The sequence below is a fragment of the Egretta garzetta genome, unplaced genomic scaffold, assembly GCF_000687185.1.
Source record: "Egretta garzetta isolate BGI_Z169 unplaced genomic scaffold, ASM68718v1 scaffold172, whole genome shotgun sequence".
Classification (NCBI taxonomy): domain Eukaryota; kingdom Metazoa; phylum Chordata; class Aves; order Pelecaniformes; family Ardeidae; genus Egretta; species Egretta garzetta.
In genome coordinates this window covers 3,858,933-3,875,143 of record NW_009258951.1, presented here as the reverse complement: position 1 = coordinate 3,875,143, position 16,211 = coordinate 3,858,933, and the positions used below count along the sequence as shown (strand labels likewise).

The 16,211-nt window shown below is 38.9% G+C and overlaps 1 protein-coding gene across 2 annotated transcripts; it reads right to left on the bottom strand.

Moving 5' to 3' along the window:
* Nucleotides 1-6: 6 nt before the first annotated feature.
* Nucleotides 7-14,127, bottom strand: MLF1 (myeloid leukemia factor 1). 2 transcript variants are annotated; one of them, XM_035890002.1, is made up of 6 exons: nt 11,433-14,127; nt 5,795-5,881; nt 4,773-4,901; nt 3,534-3,693; nt 2,796-2,928; nt 7-1,789 (listed from the first exon to the last, which is right to left on the bottom strand). In XM_035890002.1, the coding sequence occupies exons 1-6, from the start codon at nt 11,625-11,627 to the stop codon at nt 1,687-1,689; spliced, it is 807 nt and encodes a 268-aa protein (XP_035745895.1). In that variant the 5' UTR covers nt 11,628-14,127; the 3' UTR covers nt 7-1,686. The 2 variants fall into 2 exon arrangements, with proteins under 2 accessions (XP_035745895.1, XP_035745894.1); XM_035890001.1 differs by having other exon boundaries at nt 5,795-5,884; nt 11,433-13,680.
* Nucleotides 14,128-16,211: the final 2,084 nt, after the last annotated feature.

Genomic DNA, 16,211 nt, shown 5'->3' with positions numbered 1-16,211 from the left:
TGTAGGGAAGATCAGGCCCTGGAGCTGTACTCTCACTCTTTAAGGAGAGTAGAAACATCCTTTAGATTCAGGGTTCTGGCAGACAACTTCTGGCAAGCATGGCTGAGAGAATCACACCATTGCAGCCTGTCCTTCTGTCAGAGGTTGCTACCCCCCCTTACCACCCACTTACCTTGACCACTTGTAGAATGGTTCAATAGCATAAACTTACTGCCACTAGTATTTGATCTGGTAATAGGAAGAGACCATTGCGTTAAACAACCAAATAAACAACTGTCTTCCCCTTGTCAGAGTTCAATGAAAGTACTTTTGATTGGTTTTGCACATTAATAGACATAGAATTAAATAATCTGGGGAATCTGCAGAAAGATATGATTTAAAGGCCATTTCCTTTTTGGCCAAACCAACATTAATCTTAACGTACTAAACCTATTTTCTTTTATCATATAAATAGTGCCTTTTTTAAGGCTACACTGTAACATTTTAGCCTTGAAATAGATGCTCTAGTGCTAATGCTGTAACATTATGGTCTACAGAAATTGCTTATGCTACAACACGGAGATCAAGTCTGCGTAACAAGACAGCTTACGAGCTTAACACTTCTCATACAAAGACTTTTCCTGTTCTCAGTTGCACAGTTGGCATTCCTCTAGAACGTCGGACTCTCTAACCAAACAACAACAACGTCAAGGGAGAGCAAGCGTTAGGTTTAGGACCACTCTACATCCACTAAAACAGGACACAAAGGAATACAAACACATCTCAGCTGAGGGGGGAAATGGTTTCCTGTGTGCAAGGCTCTTCTAGCTATTTAGAACACAAGAAATGGTGTAATCGTTTGTTACCCAGTTAAAATACTGCCTACTCAACCAATTTCTCCCACATTTTTGAGTAATAACTAAGTTACAGCTGAGTTTCTCAGGACACAGTGGGATTATTACAGAATAATTGAAAACTACTACAGAGAATCTTCAAGAATGAAAAAAAACGGGCCAACTCCAAAGGAAACACACCAAGGATCAGAGATACAAAATTGCCGGTCTAGGCACAGAAAATAAGGGATGCAAGCACAGCTTATGAACATAAGAAAGCTGATACACTCAAATTTACTTGAGTATTTTTCACTTCAGTATTCCTCTCGCTTTTCTTCATGTTAAGTCAAGGTGAATCTGGGGATTCTACAACAATTTACAGTGTGATTTTAAAGATACATATAGATATAGTGGCTATAGTGTTCAAATTGCTATATCACCTAGAAAATTAATACTTATTTCAGCCACACAAAATAAAAAGAGAATTTACTTTCTGTGCAAGTTAGAGTGTGGGGAAAAAAGTAGTTTCGTTACTAGACTTAATAAAAAGCCTGAGACTGGTGCAGTTGTAGCAGAAAAATCTTGCAAATCAAAGCTTTTTTTAAAAAACAGAATTAGTAATAACCCATTAAAGTGCTTTTAAGTGGAAAGTCATTGTTTTTTTAATTTACTGAAACTAGATGGTTTAACCAAAGGTCTGAAGTTTTAAAGAACATTCAGTTGTCAAAAGATCAAAGTAGCAAGGCACACTAATGCTTACTAAAACAAAAAACAGAGATTGGTCATATATACGTGTATACTTATATGAACATAAGCAATGCAGCACCATTATCTTCTCTGAAGAAATTCCATTCAAATGGAGAATGGAAGCAATTTATTTTTTGCTGCTTTTGATGGGGACGTGCGTTCCTTTCACATTGAGAGTCTCCAAAGAAGCTCTGGGCTCCCTAGATCCTGCAACTGCAAGTGGTTTCTCTCTGAAACAAACAGCAACAACAACAACAACAACAACAACAACAACAAAAAAAAATCACAATCACCATACAATAAGGGGGTGGGGAATATACTTTTGTTAATTATTTATGTGGAGGTATAGTTATTTTAATTGTACACCAGATCTGACTCCCCCTCCAAAATGACTTCCATTGATACCACCATAGAGTTGGACCATTTCCTCATCTTGCACCGTTTCTTGGCTATGAGGAGTAGAAACAGCTTAGTTTGAAAACTGAAATTGAAGGTAAAGTAGCCTCTGTAATAAGCCTCTAGAACTGAAGAGGTGGGAGAGTGCTCTATGTAGTTTACAGAAGAGGAGTGTTTCCCTTCTGTAGCATTCACTACCAAACATACAACCAATAAAGGTGTCACAACTTCCACTGAAACTACATATTGACGTAGGGAATTGAGGAGGGAACCCCTCACCCCACCGAAGCTTGGTAGACAGCAGCCTATGCAGGGGAGCTCCTGCGTTTACAGATAAAGTCCTCATTCCTACACAGTCTTCCTGACTTTAGGATTGGAAGAGGTCTCATTTGAAATCTAACCCTGAAGAGAGTGGTGTGTTTGTCTCCAACTATATGGAAGGCGTCTTTCCTTTTACCCAAGAGAACAGATCAACCTAGCCCTCAGTAAGGATTATACCTTAATGCAACTAAGCCAGCTTAATGGCTGCGGGAGCAGCTACAACATTTGTACATAGCTGAGCTAAGAGCAGTGGCATATTTCTCTGGAAAAACCACCATTTTAGCCTATCAATTTGTTAAGTAATTTTCAAAGTCAAAACCACTGAATTTCTTCAAAATTTAGTTAACAAAATGCTGCCTTATACTATTTATTATGGCATCACGAGAAAAGGAGGACTAAAACATACTATTTCTCCTCAGATTGCCAGTAAGCATTGTTTGTTCATGAACAGACTGCTTCAGAGTTCAATTTTCCTTCTGCTGGTAGTATTTCCTTATTCTGGTAGGAAACTATTTTTACCTTCTTAATCCATCTTCCTTGGGTATGTGATGGATACTTCTGTATTTTGGAGCTTCTAAATTGCATCTAGTTCTAGATGGCTTGAACTTCATAATCTCTTTCTGCCACTCTTCATCAAAGGTCTGGGCCTCAGCTGAAAAACAGTTAAAAGTTTACTTTTATTTTTAATAAATGCAAGCAAGACAGGAAAAGACTTGTAATGAAAACTAGGTTTTTTGAACAGTGTTTCTGTGGCCCATGACTCTCCACATGGCCTGCAAACTATTCCCAGGGGATCTATAAAAGACAACTAAGAAAAGTTTACTGCCAGTAAGCTGTTTGGAAGATAAAAAATAAAAAAACCCTGAAAGACAGTGTATTGTAAAAGTGTATGCACATTTTAACCATGCATCTCTTAAATACATATTTTCTATTAGCCACAAATAAAACACACAGCAAATAGTAAAATTCTGTTAAAAGTTTGTTTGAAACCATAAAATACCATTAAAAGTACTTTTAAATACGAGCAGCTATGGTACAACCAACCAGTACCAACTGCATGATAACACAACATTTTCAAGTCTAACTGGTTACTTTAACTTAGGTTGTCCAAATTTATATCAACTAAGGCAACTTGATTTGCAGACTTAGCACTTCCTGAAAAACAGTCCCTTTTAAGATGTCTCAAGCTGGAACTTCAAAACTGGTATGTGAAACAACGGTGTAAAGCCCATTAGAGAACTGCATAAAGAGACATACCCTCATCCAGGTTGATGAATTCTTGGTTCATTTCTTCATCACCAGTCTTGCTGTTCTTTGATTTTTTAATTACATGGGCGCGATCATGAATATGATGACCAATAGCCATTTTTTCCACTCCACTTTCAGAATCCTTAAGTGCTTTTCTTGTCTCCTTAACCTGTACAAAGTAATAAAGGGAAATAAGTATCCTTCCAACCAAAAAAAAAGTTAATTTTTTTTTAATCAAATTTTCTTCTCAAAGTTTTTATATTTTACTTTTGAAGAAGTTAGGTTTTATAGGCTTTTCCAATTGTCTTATTTACTCTGTTGGTTGAAAATACACCAACAAAGCACAGATCAAGTCTATTCCTTCTGCCAGCAGACAGGAAGGTTAAACAAGAACATCTAAAGCTTCTTAAGTAACGTACATACTGGATATTAATTGTTGGGGAAAAAAAACCCTAGTCTAAATATACTACATGCAGACAAGTCTTCAACATTCTCCTTCACAACAGAATGAGTAACGATGCCAATATTCTCAGTATGAAGGGGCAAGTAATTACTAGGTTGTCCTGTTGACTGGCTTGAAACCCAGGCAACCACTTATCACTGTGTTCATAGGTATATTATTAGAACCTTTTTGATAACTGAGTGTATGCTTGAGCTTGAACATATCCCACAGCCAATCATGCTCAACGGCCTTTACTGCTCGCATATAGTCTTTCATGAACCTCGCTTCAGGGTTCAAATTCAAATTTCTTAGCAGAATTAGATGCAACAGCTGCAAGGAAGTGAATGAAAGGGCATCTTCATCTGAAGCGTTACGTAAGCATTTAGAAGTGCTTGAGTAAAGGGGATGATTGGAAGCCATGTTTTGCATAAATAGGCTGCCTCTTGCTTATACTTTAGACAGTATTTTAAATGTACCAGAAGAGGATTAATTATACCAAAGAGAAAGACACCAGAGTCTGTCTTGAAGAATCAGCTGTTCTGGCACTCAATTTTTCCAGTCTTCGATAGGCATACAATTTATTTAGATGTATACTTAGAAGCATGCAAATTACAAGGAAGCAAACAGCACTTCAGCTTAAGAAGCCTTTAATATAGAGCGGTATTTAAACAGACATATATTTTTCTAAATTATAAGAGTAACTGTCTCCAGTAAAGAGAACCTGAAGGGAACTGTGGTTTGGTATAGATCAGCTTAAATTCCAACAGTTACATTCCACCTTTTTGCTGCATCTCAGGACTACTTACACCTCCTGGAGCTGTGCGTGTCTGAGCTGAAGCTTGGAAAACTTTTGGTGGTTCATCCCCTATTTTGGAGTATGTCATCACAGAGGAGGAGCTGAATGTGTGTGCATCTGGATGGAAGGACAGGTCATCCTACAAGCAATGTAGACTTCTTATTAATAAAAGTTAAAACTTGTGGACAATAGGTACTTCTTACATTCTGAGACTATCTTATTATGAAAAACATAACCTAAACAATTCTACAATTCTATGACTCTAAAAATAATACCCCTCTGAAAAATTAACCCTCAGTTCCTGGCATCATAGATACGGCCTGTTGGGAAGAGACCTTGGCACTCGATATTCCCTCACTCTTGTCCTAGCCTTGCCTGGCCACAGGTCTCCCCATGCCAGGAAACAGGACAACAAATGAAAAGCATGGGCATCAATAAGCAACTGCTTGAACATTTGCTCTGGCATAGTTTAGTTTAGTAATGAAGACAGAACCTGTAACATCTGTCTTCACACATCAAGTATATAATAAGGTGTGTAAAGAGTTCAGGTGAAATAGGACTTGAGCAACAATGGTTACAAGCCATTTTACAAGGCCAGTAAAACACAGTATATATACTCAGCACCACTTAATAGATATCAGAAGAAAGAAGCAGCACTGAAAATAAAATGAGAGGAGAGTCTATATGCAGGGCGGTATTTAGGTGTTTGCAGTTTTATTGTTTTAAAAGTGTACAGTAACACTTTAAACTGCTCCTTCACTTAAGGTGTCAGGTCTGGCAACAGCCAGAGACCAGATAACTTACAGGAGTTCTAATGCCTAGAGAATCAAGCATACCTTTAAAGTACTGTTGTTCGCAAATAATCAGTGACAGCACAGAGAAATATAACGACGATATAGCGGTTGAAAAAAGAATTCTTACTATCTGCTTGAGACTAGTAAACTTTTTCATGGCAGGACTTTCTGAGTAATGTTTTAAACAACTGTCATTCTCCAATGCAATTAAGTTTAGAACAAGTTTTTAAAAACTTACAAATTTTCGTTGCATTTCCAGCATACTGTTTCTCATATTTGACATCATCCTGTCCATTGCAAAAAAAGGTTCCCCAAAATCTGCATCCTGCTAAAAGAAAAGACATTAAAATTAAAACAAAGTCTTCTGACTCTTCAAGTTCCCAATCTGTTTGGGTTTTTTACATACATTTTTTAATGCAAATCAGACCATCAAAAAGTTTTTCCACAGACTGCAATTCATAGACACAGAAAAGCCAAAATGCATCTTTTCAAATGAAAAATAGAAAGCTAGCATGGGGAGCTTGATTGTTAAGTTGGAGATACTGCAAAGACAGAAGTGAAAGATTTGACACTCAAGTGTCAAAATAAGCTACTATTGTGGCCACTTTACAAGAACTATTTTCATATACCTTCTAACCTAACTAGCTTCTGCTGTAGTAAGTACATATAACCCCCCATGCCTTATAGTCTATTGAAGATCAAGTTATCTCTATTATGCAAATCCCTTCATGCACATGGAAACACACTGAAAATGCATCCCAGCAGACATAGCTGTTCCTTTGCAGGAGTAACGTGCATTGCTCATAGAAGGGCAGCGTGGAAGAATCAGAGAACCGTAACTTGGTATTTTAATGGCAGCTTAATTGATGCTGTAGGTGCATGCAACAAAACATTCATTCGTTATTTTTACATGAAAGCAGAAGATCCAGTGTTGCACAAAGCACAGATACTAAGACAGGTTTACATGCACAGAATTTCATTAATAAGATCTGTAGCTGATGGCATATACTGACCATACTGATGAAAGCTAAGCTCCCTTTGGAAGAAAACAAAACGAGAGACAGGGAGACAAAGTAGGGAAATGGTGAACTCTCCTAAGCAACCATCTGGGAAGACTGCAATGCTATCCCAAATGAACATCCTCCTCTGGGCTCCTCTCCAGTGCAGCAGCTGGTGATGATAAAGACAGTTTTTGCCATGCCTTTGCTCTCCTATTATGAACTTTTTTTTTTTCCTCAGGACCCACTCAAACTCCCTACTCAGCTGCCTGGTTTCTGACATGAGCAGCTCTGGTTGGAGTATGCCAGTTAAGAGTATACACCACACACTGGTTGGTTGGTGAGCTTCTAGACACACGCATGCCAAGCTGCTTCCCAGGACAGCCACTGTGCCACCACCACGCTCTGGTCCACAGGGGTGAGGCTGCAAGAAGGGCAGGGAAAAGGGCTCCCAGGGGCTCTGCAAAACCCAGCAGCTGTGGCAAGAGGCAGGCTGCCAGGCTGCACACAGAGGCCCTTTGCACTATTAAGGTGCCACGACACACCAATTTACAATAGCAAACACCCCACATTCTTCCTACTGCTGGAAATATAGAGTTTAAATTTAAATAAATTCATTTAAATAGCTATGTATTTAAAAGTTTAAAAATAAAATCTGCAGTTCAAGCACAAAACCAAGTGGAATTCAGGTATAGAAAATCTTCATTTTGTTTTTTGAGTAGCAAGAAATCTGAATCCTTAAGGGCTATCAAAACCTCTGGGCAATAATTATAGACAATTTAGGGCATCAAATCATTGCAAGTGTCAGTAACTCCAGAAAACTGCCTTCTACAGTTAGAAATCTGGACACTGACCAACGACATTACTATGTAACCAGCTATACCCATGGAATTACATGCCACAGATTGGTGTGGGGGGAGTAAAACCACAGCCTGTGCAGTTAATAGCAAAAGAACTTTGCTTAGCTAATACCCTTTTTGCATACAGAAAGTTGCCAATTTGTGCTTCTGCAAAAGATAACTAAACAAGTAGTACTTTTAGATCTGAAAATTAAGACCCACACCCATTTTTACCTGCTCTATAAGTGAGATCCACTCTCTAAGCTACTGGGTTTCAATCTGAGGACTCTTTAAAGCTTCCCAAAGGAAGCAAAACCCGTGGTGAGGGTCATAACAATAAAATTGCTTTTCCTCAGGTACTTTTTACAGATCTTTTACAAGATATTCCAGATCCCCAACAAACTACAGCTGAAAAACATTCCAAGCCCAGCTGCAGTGCAAATTCTGTCTCCAGAAGCTGGCCTGTCTTAGCTGTGACCAGTGCTACAGGTCTTGTTGGTATCACACCCACAAACAGACGCCAAGCCACTAGCGTCCGTCTATAGGCAGCACTCAAAGTTTGGAGTCTCTCTCCAGGGATTATTTCATTTATATCCATCAGAAATCAAGCCCAAACAGATACATCACCAAGTAGAAAACCAGCTGCTAAGTAGTAACTTTTGCAATCTTGATACCAGAATATTTAGTCTACCCCACGTTTTCATTTAATAAGGAAAAATAATTTAAAAAATTTCTTTAATTATATTGCTCTATATATCTGAACACCAACAGAAGCAGTTTGCAAGCACACTGAAACTAGCCTTTGTCCATGCTTTAGTCATGCAGACAATATGCACGTATGAACAGGAGCTACAAGGATTATTGCTCCCGGGATACTAACCACTCTACCAAAGCCTGCAAAGGGCATGAGGGAGCAGGTTGTTGCCTGGAAGAAAAAGGACCAGTGTCTTTTAGTTACTGTACCTGTTCCCAGACACAGCAGAAGTATCTAGTGCACTTTCATATGCAGCAGGTGATATTAAACATTTCTGATCAAATAAAAACAGTCACTCGAGGACCTTGGTAATTTATAGTGTGCTATGACAGTATAATACGCAGTAGTCTCTAGGTATATAGAAGTAATATATTTACACTAATGATGTTGGAAAGCGATAGCTGTCACCACATTTAATAAGTCATATTTGTATCTATGTATTAGTAAGTCATATTTGTATCTATGTACTAGAAGCACTTAAAGCTACAAGTTGAGAAACATTTGTATACCATAGCAACCTTTGTACTAAAATTATTTAAAACATGGCACAGTGCTTCAAACATCACCCACTTCTCTGAAAACACTTCATTCTAGTCATGCAATAGAACTCCATCTCTGAAAATTGATTAAAATCAACAAATCAATAGTGCCTTTAATGTAAGCTTATGTAATTAAATTTCAGAAGGTTGGCATAAAACTTCAGAGCTTAAAGAATTAAGTGATGCAGCTGACCTGTTCACAAGCACTCTATGTATTACAAGAGATTAATGCAAATATAAAGATATTTCCTTAAAATATCCATACATTCCTTGCAATAAACAAAATTAAGTCTAACTTGTCAGCAGTTTCAAAGGTCACTGCAAAGAAGTTCTAGGTAAATCTATCATCATATACAGAACCACCCGAAGACAAATCGGGTGCAAATTATATTCTTCTGCAGGTGTATAAATAGATGTAGCTATAAACACCAGCAAATACAGTTCCTGTTTGACCAACTGATATTGAATATCCCTATATGACAGGGCAATGAGGTGCTGGAAAACAAATTGATGTTTCCAGGAAACTAAGACTGGAAAGTTATATAAAAGCTTACCTAAAGAAAGACTGGTTAGACAGAAGTGCCTAATGCTTTGCAATAACTTTAAGTACAAAAGGAAGGAATTATCCAATTCTTGAACATCTTTATGAGCTCTTTTAGATTGCAGTTCTGTCTAATATGTAGTGACAGAAAAGAGTATTTTTTTATATATAAAGTGCAAAAGGATATCCTCAGAAAGTTGTTAGTCATAAAAAGTTTAAACTTTGTTTTATAATACATACTAAAAGCTGTTAAGTAGTTACCTAATATATAGGACAATCAGATATCCAAACAAAACCAAATGATATCTCTTAAGGTATTCTACCCCATTCCTCCTGCTCATATCCTTTCCTCCTCCTTCCCTCCCTCCCTCCAAGAGGCTAAAAACTGACACTGCAAACCTGCTTGAGAAAGGAAAAGCATTTTCAAATTTGAATGCTATATGAATGCACACTGAGTTGTTGCAACAAACCCTGGCCCTTGTAACACAGTTTTAGGCATGCTCTAGTTTACTTAAACATAGAATTATGATATCAGTAGTCAGCATGGGTAATTTTTACTACCATGTAAAATATGCTTTGTTAAGATATCCATGTTTTCCAACATAAAAATAAAATAAATAATAAAATAATTTTAAGTGTTAGAATAATTTCTGGATGGAAACCAGTAAAAGCAGTTTGGGACTACTACAAGGCTCAAATAATCAGTACTGGGTCTTCTGTGACATGTGACAGCTCTTAGGCAAAACATAAGGAACATTAAAAGATACTAGGAAAGATTTCAGCAGGTGTGGAATTCTTTTGGGCTTATCAAAAATAATACAGCACTCTTGCGCCTTTAAATCCTTTCTGTAACCACCAATAAAGGTTTTCTATGCCTCACATTTATCCCTCACTGCCAAGAACAAGGGATACAAACCCCCAAGATATTAGGGTAAGGTTTGACATATTCTTTTTCTAAAGGAGAAAGAAGTCTGATCTGGTTTTAGGCATCTGGTGAACCAAAGCCTGAGAATCTGCTTCAGTAGAGGAAAGATCATGCCCTAATTAGATCCAGCAACATCTATATTTGAAACCAAAGTGGCAACGTATGAGCACAGAGGAAAGAATCTGACAGTTACCCTTTTGACTTGTAGGTGACAGTCTGCATTTCAGCTATGTTTATCAAGCTCTAACTATCTAGGTTTGAACAACCACCACCCAATCTGGCTGCGTTCCACAAGGCCTTGTATTCTGTTTTGTCTTCCAACTGTTGGGGGTTTTTTTTGTTTTGTTTTTAAATCAAATGTGATTCATTAAAGTAAGAGATCGTTCAGCTGTAAAAAAAATATTTAGCCTGGTGGAGGGAAAGGAGCCAACTTCAAACGTATATCCTTTCTAAGTACAGCAATTAGATAAGGTTTAACTACAGAAGCATAAGATATAATTGTCCTGCATGCCCAGACTGTTGAAAAGATACTTTATGTAAAAAAAAAGAGATCATTGCCAACTTCTCAGTTTCAGATGGTAATTTACAGAAATAGTAGGGTTTGTATCAATTTCCCTGATCTTTAATTCTTACAGTCTTATGTCTAGAGGAAACATTAAGAATCAGCCCAAATACAGAACATGAAGCCTTTGTTCACAGTTGCAAAGTTGAAGCAGGGTTTAAAATATCTGTGTAGATGCTACTTGGGTGGCTGAAACACGTTTGGCTTAAATCAAACTTCAACATAAATAACTAGACACAAGATACTAAAGTGAAGAGTGAAGGCATAAACATATCAAGGTGCTTTTTTAAGTCAAGTTAGCATAAAAAAAGGAACTAAGTGTTCAAAGGCAGCTCTGCCTTTGGATATTTTTAATGCCTTTCTGCAATAGAAACATTTAATACGTAACATTTATTAAGCCAAACATCTGATAAATATGTTTAGTTTGTTTCATTAAATATCGTACATTCAATGTTCAATAACATACAAACTTGTTGTTAGTCCTAACAGAAACAAGTTTGTCAGTGTTAAGTAGTAAATGCTTCAATGATAGGCCATTAAGGAACCAAGAGAGAGATTATTCACATCTTACTCAGCAATGAAACAATCTGACCAAGGCTGAGCTGGGCCTCTATTTCTACTGGACCAAATTTAACAGAAATGGAAATGTGAAGCTGACCATATTACCAGTAAATGTGAATTCCATGTAGCGATCCTTAGAGATTAAGAAAATACTTACTCTGCGATTTCCTCTTAGAGCAACCCGAGAGTCCTGGTGTGCTCTTCGATCCACTGTTCTCTCCCCACCATCTGTTATACTGAGAAATGGATCTCGTCCAAAAGGATCAGAAAAGCCCCTCATCATCCGCCGCATATATTCATGGTGTGCAGCAAAAGGATCTCTGAAAAAGAGGTTTTTCACATAGAAAGTCATCAGGTTTTATTCCAAGCTATGTAGAATGGCTCTGGCATTTTTAAAACTCAATTTTTTAAATCGTTCCATACGGTTATTTATTCAAATTCTTTATTTTAATAGCACCCAACTGGGCAATCTCCTGTTCCTCACAAACTCTCACTTCTTTCACTTTTCTTCCCATCTCACGGGTTGGTTGGGTGTTTTAGTTTTTTTGTCTTCTCAGCTGCCTTCATTGCTCTCCTATGCTCTTGGGTGTCTTCATTGCTTTTTCTCTTTCCTCACCTTTTCTAAAAATATTCCATCCTTTGCAGCAGTCTTTCACTCTAGCCTATGTTTACTATCTGCCAGGAACTATAAAATTGACCTATATTTTATTTATCACTAGTTCTACCTCCAACCCCTGATATTAAAAGAATTTTTTTTTCCCCTCTCCTTTTTTCACTTTCATCTTCCAAAGATTAGCACAGGACTACTCACTGAACTCATCGTGTCCCACTAGATTTCCACCCCTCAAATTGATTTTGCTGGCCGCTCCAATTCTACTTTTCATCCTCCTTGACCCACATGCTCAAAAATGTATACCATCCTCTAAATTCAAACCAGCTCCATCTCCTTTACTTTAGTCACCCGCTACTGCATCTTTGCTTTCCCTTTCCTCCGCTTCCACAAATTGTGTTCTTGCATCCCTTTCCTCTGCTTAGGAAGAAAGATTCTTACTGGCTCTTTGCTTTCCTGATAAGTTTTCCCCTTCTTCTCTCCCCTTTCTAAACACTCAACCTCTGTTTCCAAAAATCTACAGAACCCCACCAGTATTTCCAAAGCTTTGCTTGCAGGTAAGACATTGCTAAAGTTGCTTCCCATTATTACTTAGTTCTTTGTATTCTCTGATTTGGCCAAGAACTAAAGATTTCAAACTGAGGTCAAAAGAGGAGCAAAATGTATTGTGCTTCTGACCAAATCATCAGTACTGTTGCCTGTGGTCCAAGGCTACAAATTATTACTTCACACAAAAAGCATGCTACATTTCCTCCCTTCATCTCCAGCCTGATTTTCCCCTTTGCTATTCTGCTGAAAGCCACTTCATTAACAGTCATTTCCCAGGTATGTTTACTTAGGCTTAATAGCACCTCATCATCCTTCCTATCAATTTCCTGGCACTCCCCAGACACCTCACACTCTCATCCTCTCCAGGACACCGCAACCTTTCCCATCACATCTCATGCTTCCATGAAGAAAAGCTTCAGGGTGTTCCTCTGACTTCTTCCATACCCAATCATCTCTTCAAAGTCTCCTGAACAGCTTTTCTATTCTCCCCACCCCTTATCTCCAGCCCCATGAAAACCAGTTTCCACATCACATGGCCGCTTTGATCTCTTTGTTTTGTGCTTCCTCTTCTTCTGCTAAAGTTGCATTTATTTTTTCCTTTTTTAAGTGAAAAAGACATAAGGTTACAAACATAACACTGGATTAGTTTTCAAATCAGATTTCTTTAACACAACAATATCCCTTTAAGCTATGCACATACTTAACTCACTCCAGTGTAAACAGACCTGTACAGTTTAGAAGTAATTTTACCGTTGTCATTAAGCAGACCCTAATCTACCCCACTCACATGACTGCTAGCTTTAACTTCAGTCCTAACGCGATAAGCAGCTCGCACACAGCAAGTGTCCCCTCACTTTTCACAGGATGAAGAACAGATGGAAAAAGTCACTGCACCAGCCAAGACGAGGGAAGCACACAAGCGCTACCACAGTACTCGCATACTTCCATCAAATCTCTTTTGACACCACAAACTTCAGATAGGTTTGGTTATCAAAACACAAATAAATGTGAACTGTATTCCATCAGTAACTTACGCGTAACAAAGTTTCTTCCCAGTCCTTTCCAGTTTAAAAGAAGTAGGACACTCATAAAAAAAACCCATAAAAAGTTATCTACAACACATCATAAGCAAAACAAGATTCCATTGATTTAATGGAGGTAAGAAAAATTGGTTGTACTTAGCATGCTTAACATGCTGTCACCTGACATAAAATAATACTTCATACCTTGTAAAATTGTCAGTATTGCCTTATTTCACCTTATCTGGCAACTTCTCTTGGCCATTCACCCTCCACTACATCTACCTGACACATTCTTGTCTGCATCTGAGCCTGTGAGGTTTTGTTGTTATTTTTTAAAATAAAATGAAAGGTCTGTGGAACAATCTAGAAATACAGCTTCTTACTTTCAGAGACAGGGAAGTAAGATGCATGCTGTGGAGTGGCAGATTTAGGAACAAAAGTGAAGTCTCCCAATTCCCTAGGGACATTTTAGGGAGCCATGCATAAAAAGATCTAGTGTTGTCAAGCCTCCAAAGAAATAACACAGTTTCAGTATGCTCTGGAGTAGGGCAAAAATCAATGGAAAGTCAGCAGAGAATCTGTCTGGAAGACAAGGCTTCCAAGGAATTAAACCTACCACCTTGATGGCTCTGATGACTGAAACTCAAACTGTAACTACATAAGGAGTATGTCACCCTCACAAAATATGCAAGTGTGTATATATATATATATATATATGTAAAAAAGTCAAAGTCTCTCCAGTAGAGGATGCAAGATCATAAGTTCTTTGTTCAAATCACAGATTTTATAGGATGCCAACAGGTGGAGAGCACCCTTAGTTTAATTACCATTGATCACATCTGACTTAAAATCTGACCTTTGGGGGTGGGGGTGTTACAGTAAAAGTATAATGTTACTTCTCACTTCAGTGTGTGTTTCTGGTCAGTTGAAAAATCAGTGTCCTAGAACAATAAATATTTTTTAAAACCGTACTTCATATTAGATGCACTTTTTTTTTTTTAAATTAGGAAGTTATGTAAGCCTGACATTGCAAAATCACACTGGAGAGAGCACCTGGAACAATAAAACAAAAGCTGTGCATTGGTAAATTAAAAACCAACTGCACTTGGCAGAGGAGAGGCAGCTTCTGCACCTGTCCAAGCTATTACAGATGAATCTCAGCTGGGCCAGGGCAGTATTTTGGCTGACAGACTGGTGCTTCCCCAGGACAGCTGCTCACAGATGGAGACATTTCTTTTAACCCAGGCACTATTTCCAGTTCAGCAGTCAAAATCTCTCCTTGTGAGGCAACAGAAGCCTATTATTACACTATTTTGGAAGCTAATCTTATCTGAAGTAATAAGATCATTTCCTTAACTATGTGCAAACAGATTTACAGGGACAGTGCCAAGAAAATGAATCTCAATATCAATCTCTCTCATCTCTTTCACACACACTCCCTTCCTCTATCTTCTGCATTTTTTTTTTCCTCCAGTTCTAAACTGCACCAGTGGCTACAATAAAAATGCATAAATAAAATGAATGAGTAAGAGGAGAGCAATTGATATTTCAAAAGCATGCTATAAACTACTACAAACAAGACTTAACTTTCATTATTATTTTAATTTCAAGCTGAGGATTTGCATAGTGAAGTTTTCTGCACTGTGTATCCTGCATACACCCGGTGAGTTGTTACGAGAGCACGCATATTCCTAGAAACCAAGTGTAGTAATCCATCTTGCACAGCTTTAGAAACTGTCCCACCGCTAGGAATGGGCTCTTGCGGCTAAGCAGTAGATTCTCCTTTAAGAGATGCAAACTCAGCCTCAGCTAGAATATCCTGTAACTAAGATACAGTCAACAAACCCACATCACAAGGCCCGATGGATCGCCCTTCCTCGTCCGCCCACCGGCATTACCCCTTACCTTGGCTTGTAATTAAACTCCACATAGTAAGTATCACATCTTGAGAAAAACTAAAACCATTCAGGCTCCTCTGAGTTCTCCCGTCTCGTTCTTACCTACTACAGGTTACAGTTTCTGACAAAAGACCTGAGTGGGGACCAGACTAGATACGGCTGCGGTTTCGGCTATCCCAGCGCTCATGGGAAGCACCTGCACGACACACGACTTCCATTTAGGTTCCAGTGGCAGACGACGATTCCCACGGGAAGTAAACTGATTTTAGGGTTTAGCACATAGGCGTGCTCTACCCCAAACGCTACCGGCTGTGCTCACGGTATAGAAAACAAAAAAACGCATTTGCTGGGCTAAAGCATCAGCTCCCCCCCGGGCAGTCAGTACGGGGGGAGAGGCGGCTTGCCTCTGCTGATCTCACACGCACGCTTGCAAAGTTTTAATGCAAAAACACCTGGTGTTATCTTTGGTGGATGCATCGACAACGGGAGCCCAGGGACAGCTTACAGCAAAAAAACCTCAAATTAACCCAGAAAACCTCAAGCATCCAGCACCTCTCCCCCTATTAAGAAACGGAGGAAAAAGCGAAATCAAGAAGCTAAAGCCAAGGGAGGTGAAGATTTCTTCTCAGCCGGTGTCGCTACGAAATTACGATTACGCTCCCCGCCGCGCTGTGAGAAGCTACAGGCGTTGCCGGGGAGGGGAGTACGAGACCGGGCTCCGGCACTTACAGCCCCTGGCGACAGCTGAACCCCGCGCGCCCCAGTGCTCCGGGCAGCTAGGGAAGCACGGCCGGGCCCCGCGCCGCCGCCAACCCCGCACAGACACGCGTCCTCCGGCGCCACAAGACCCCCGAAGC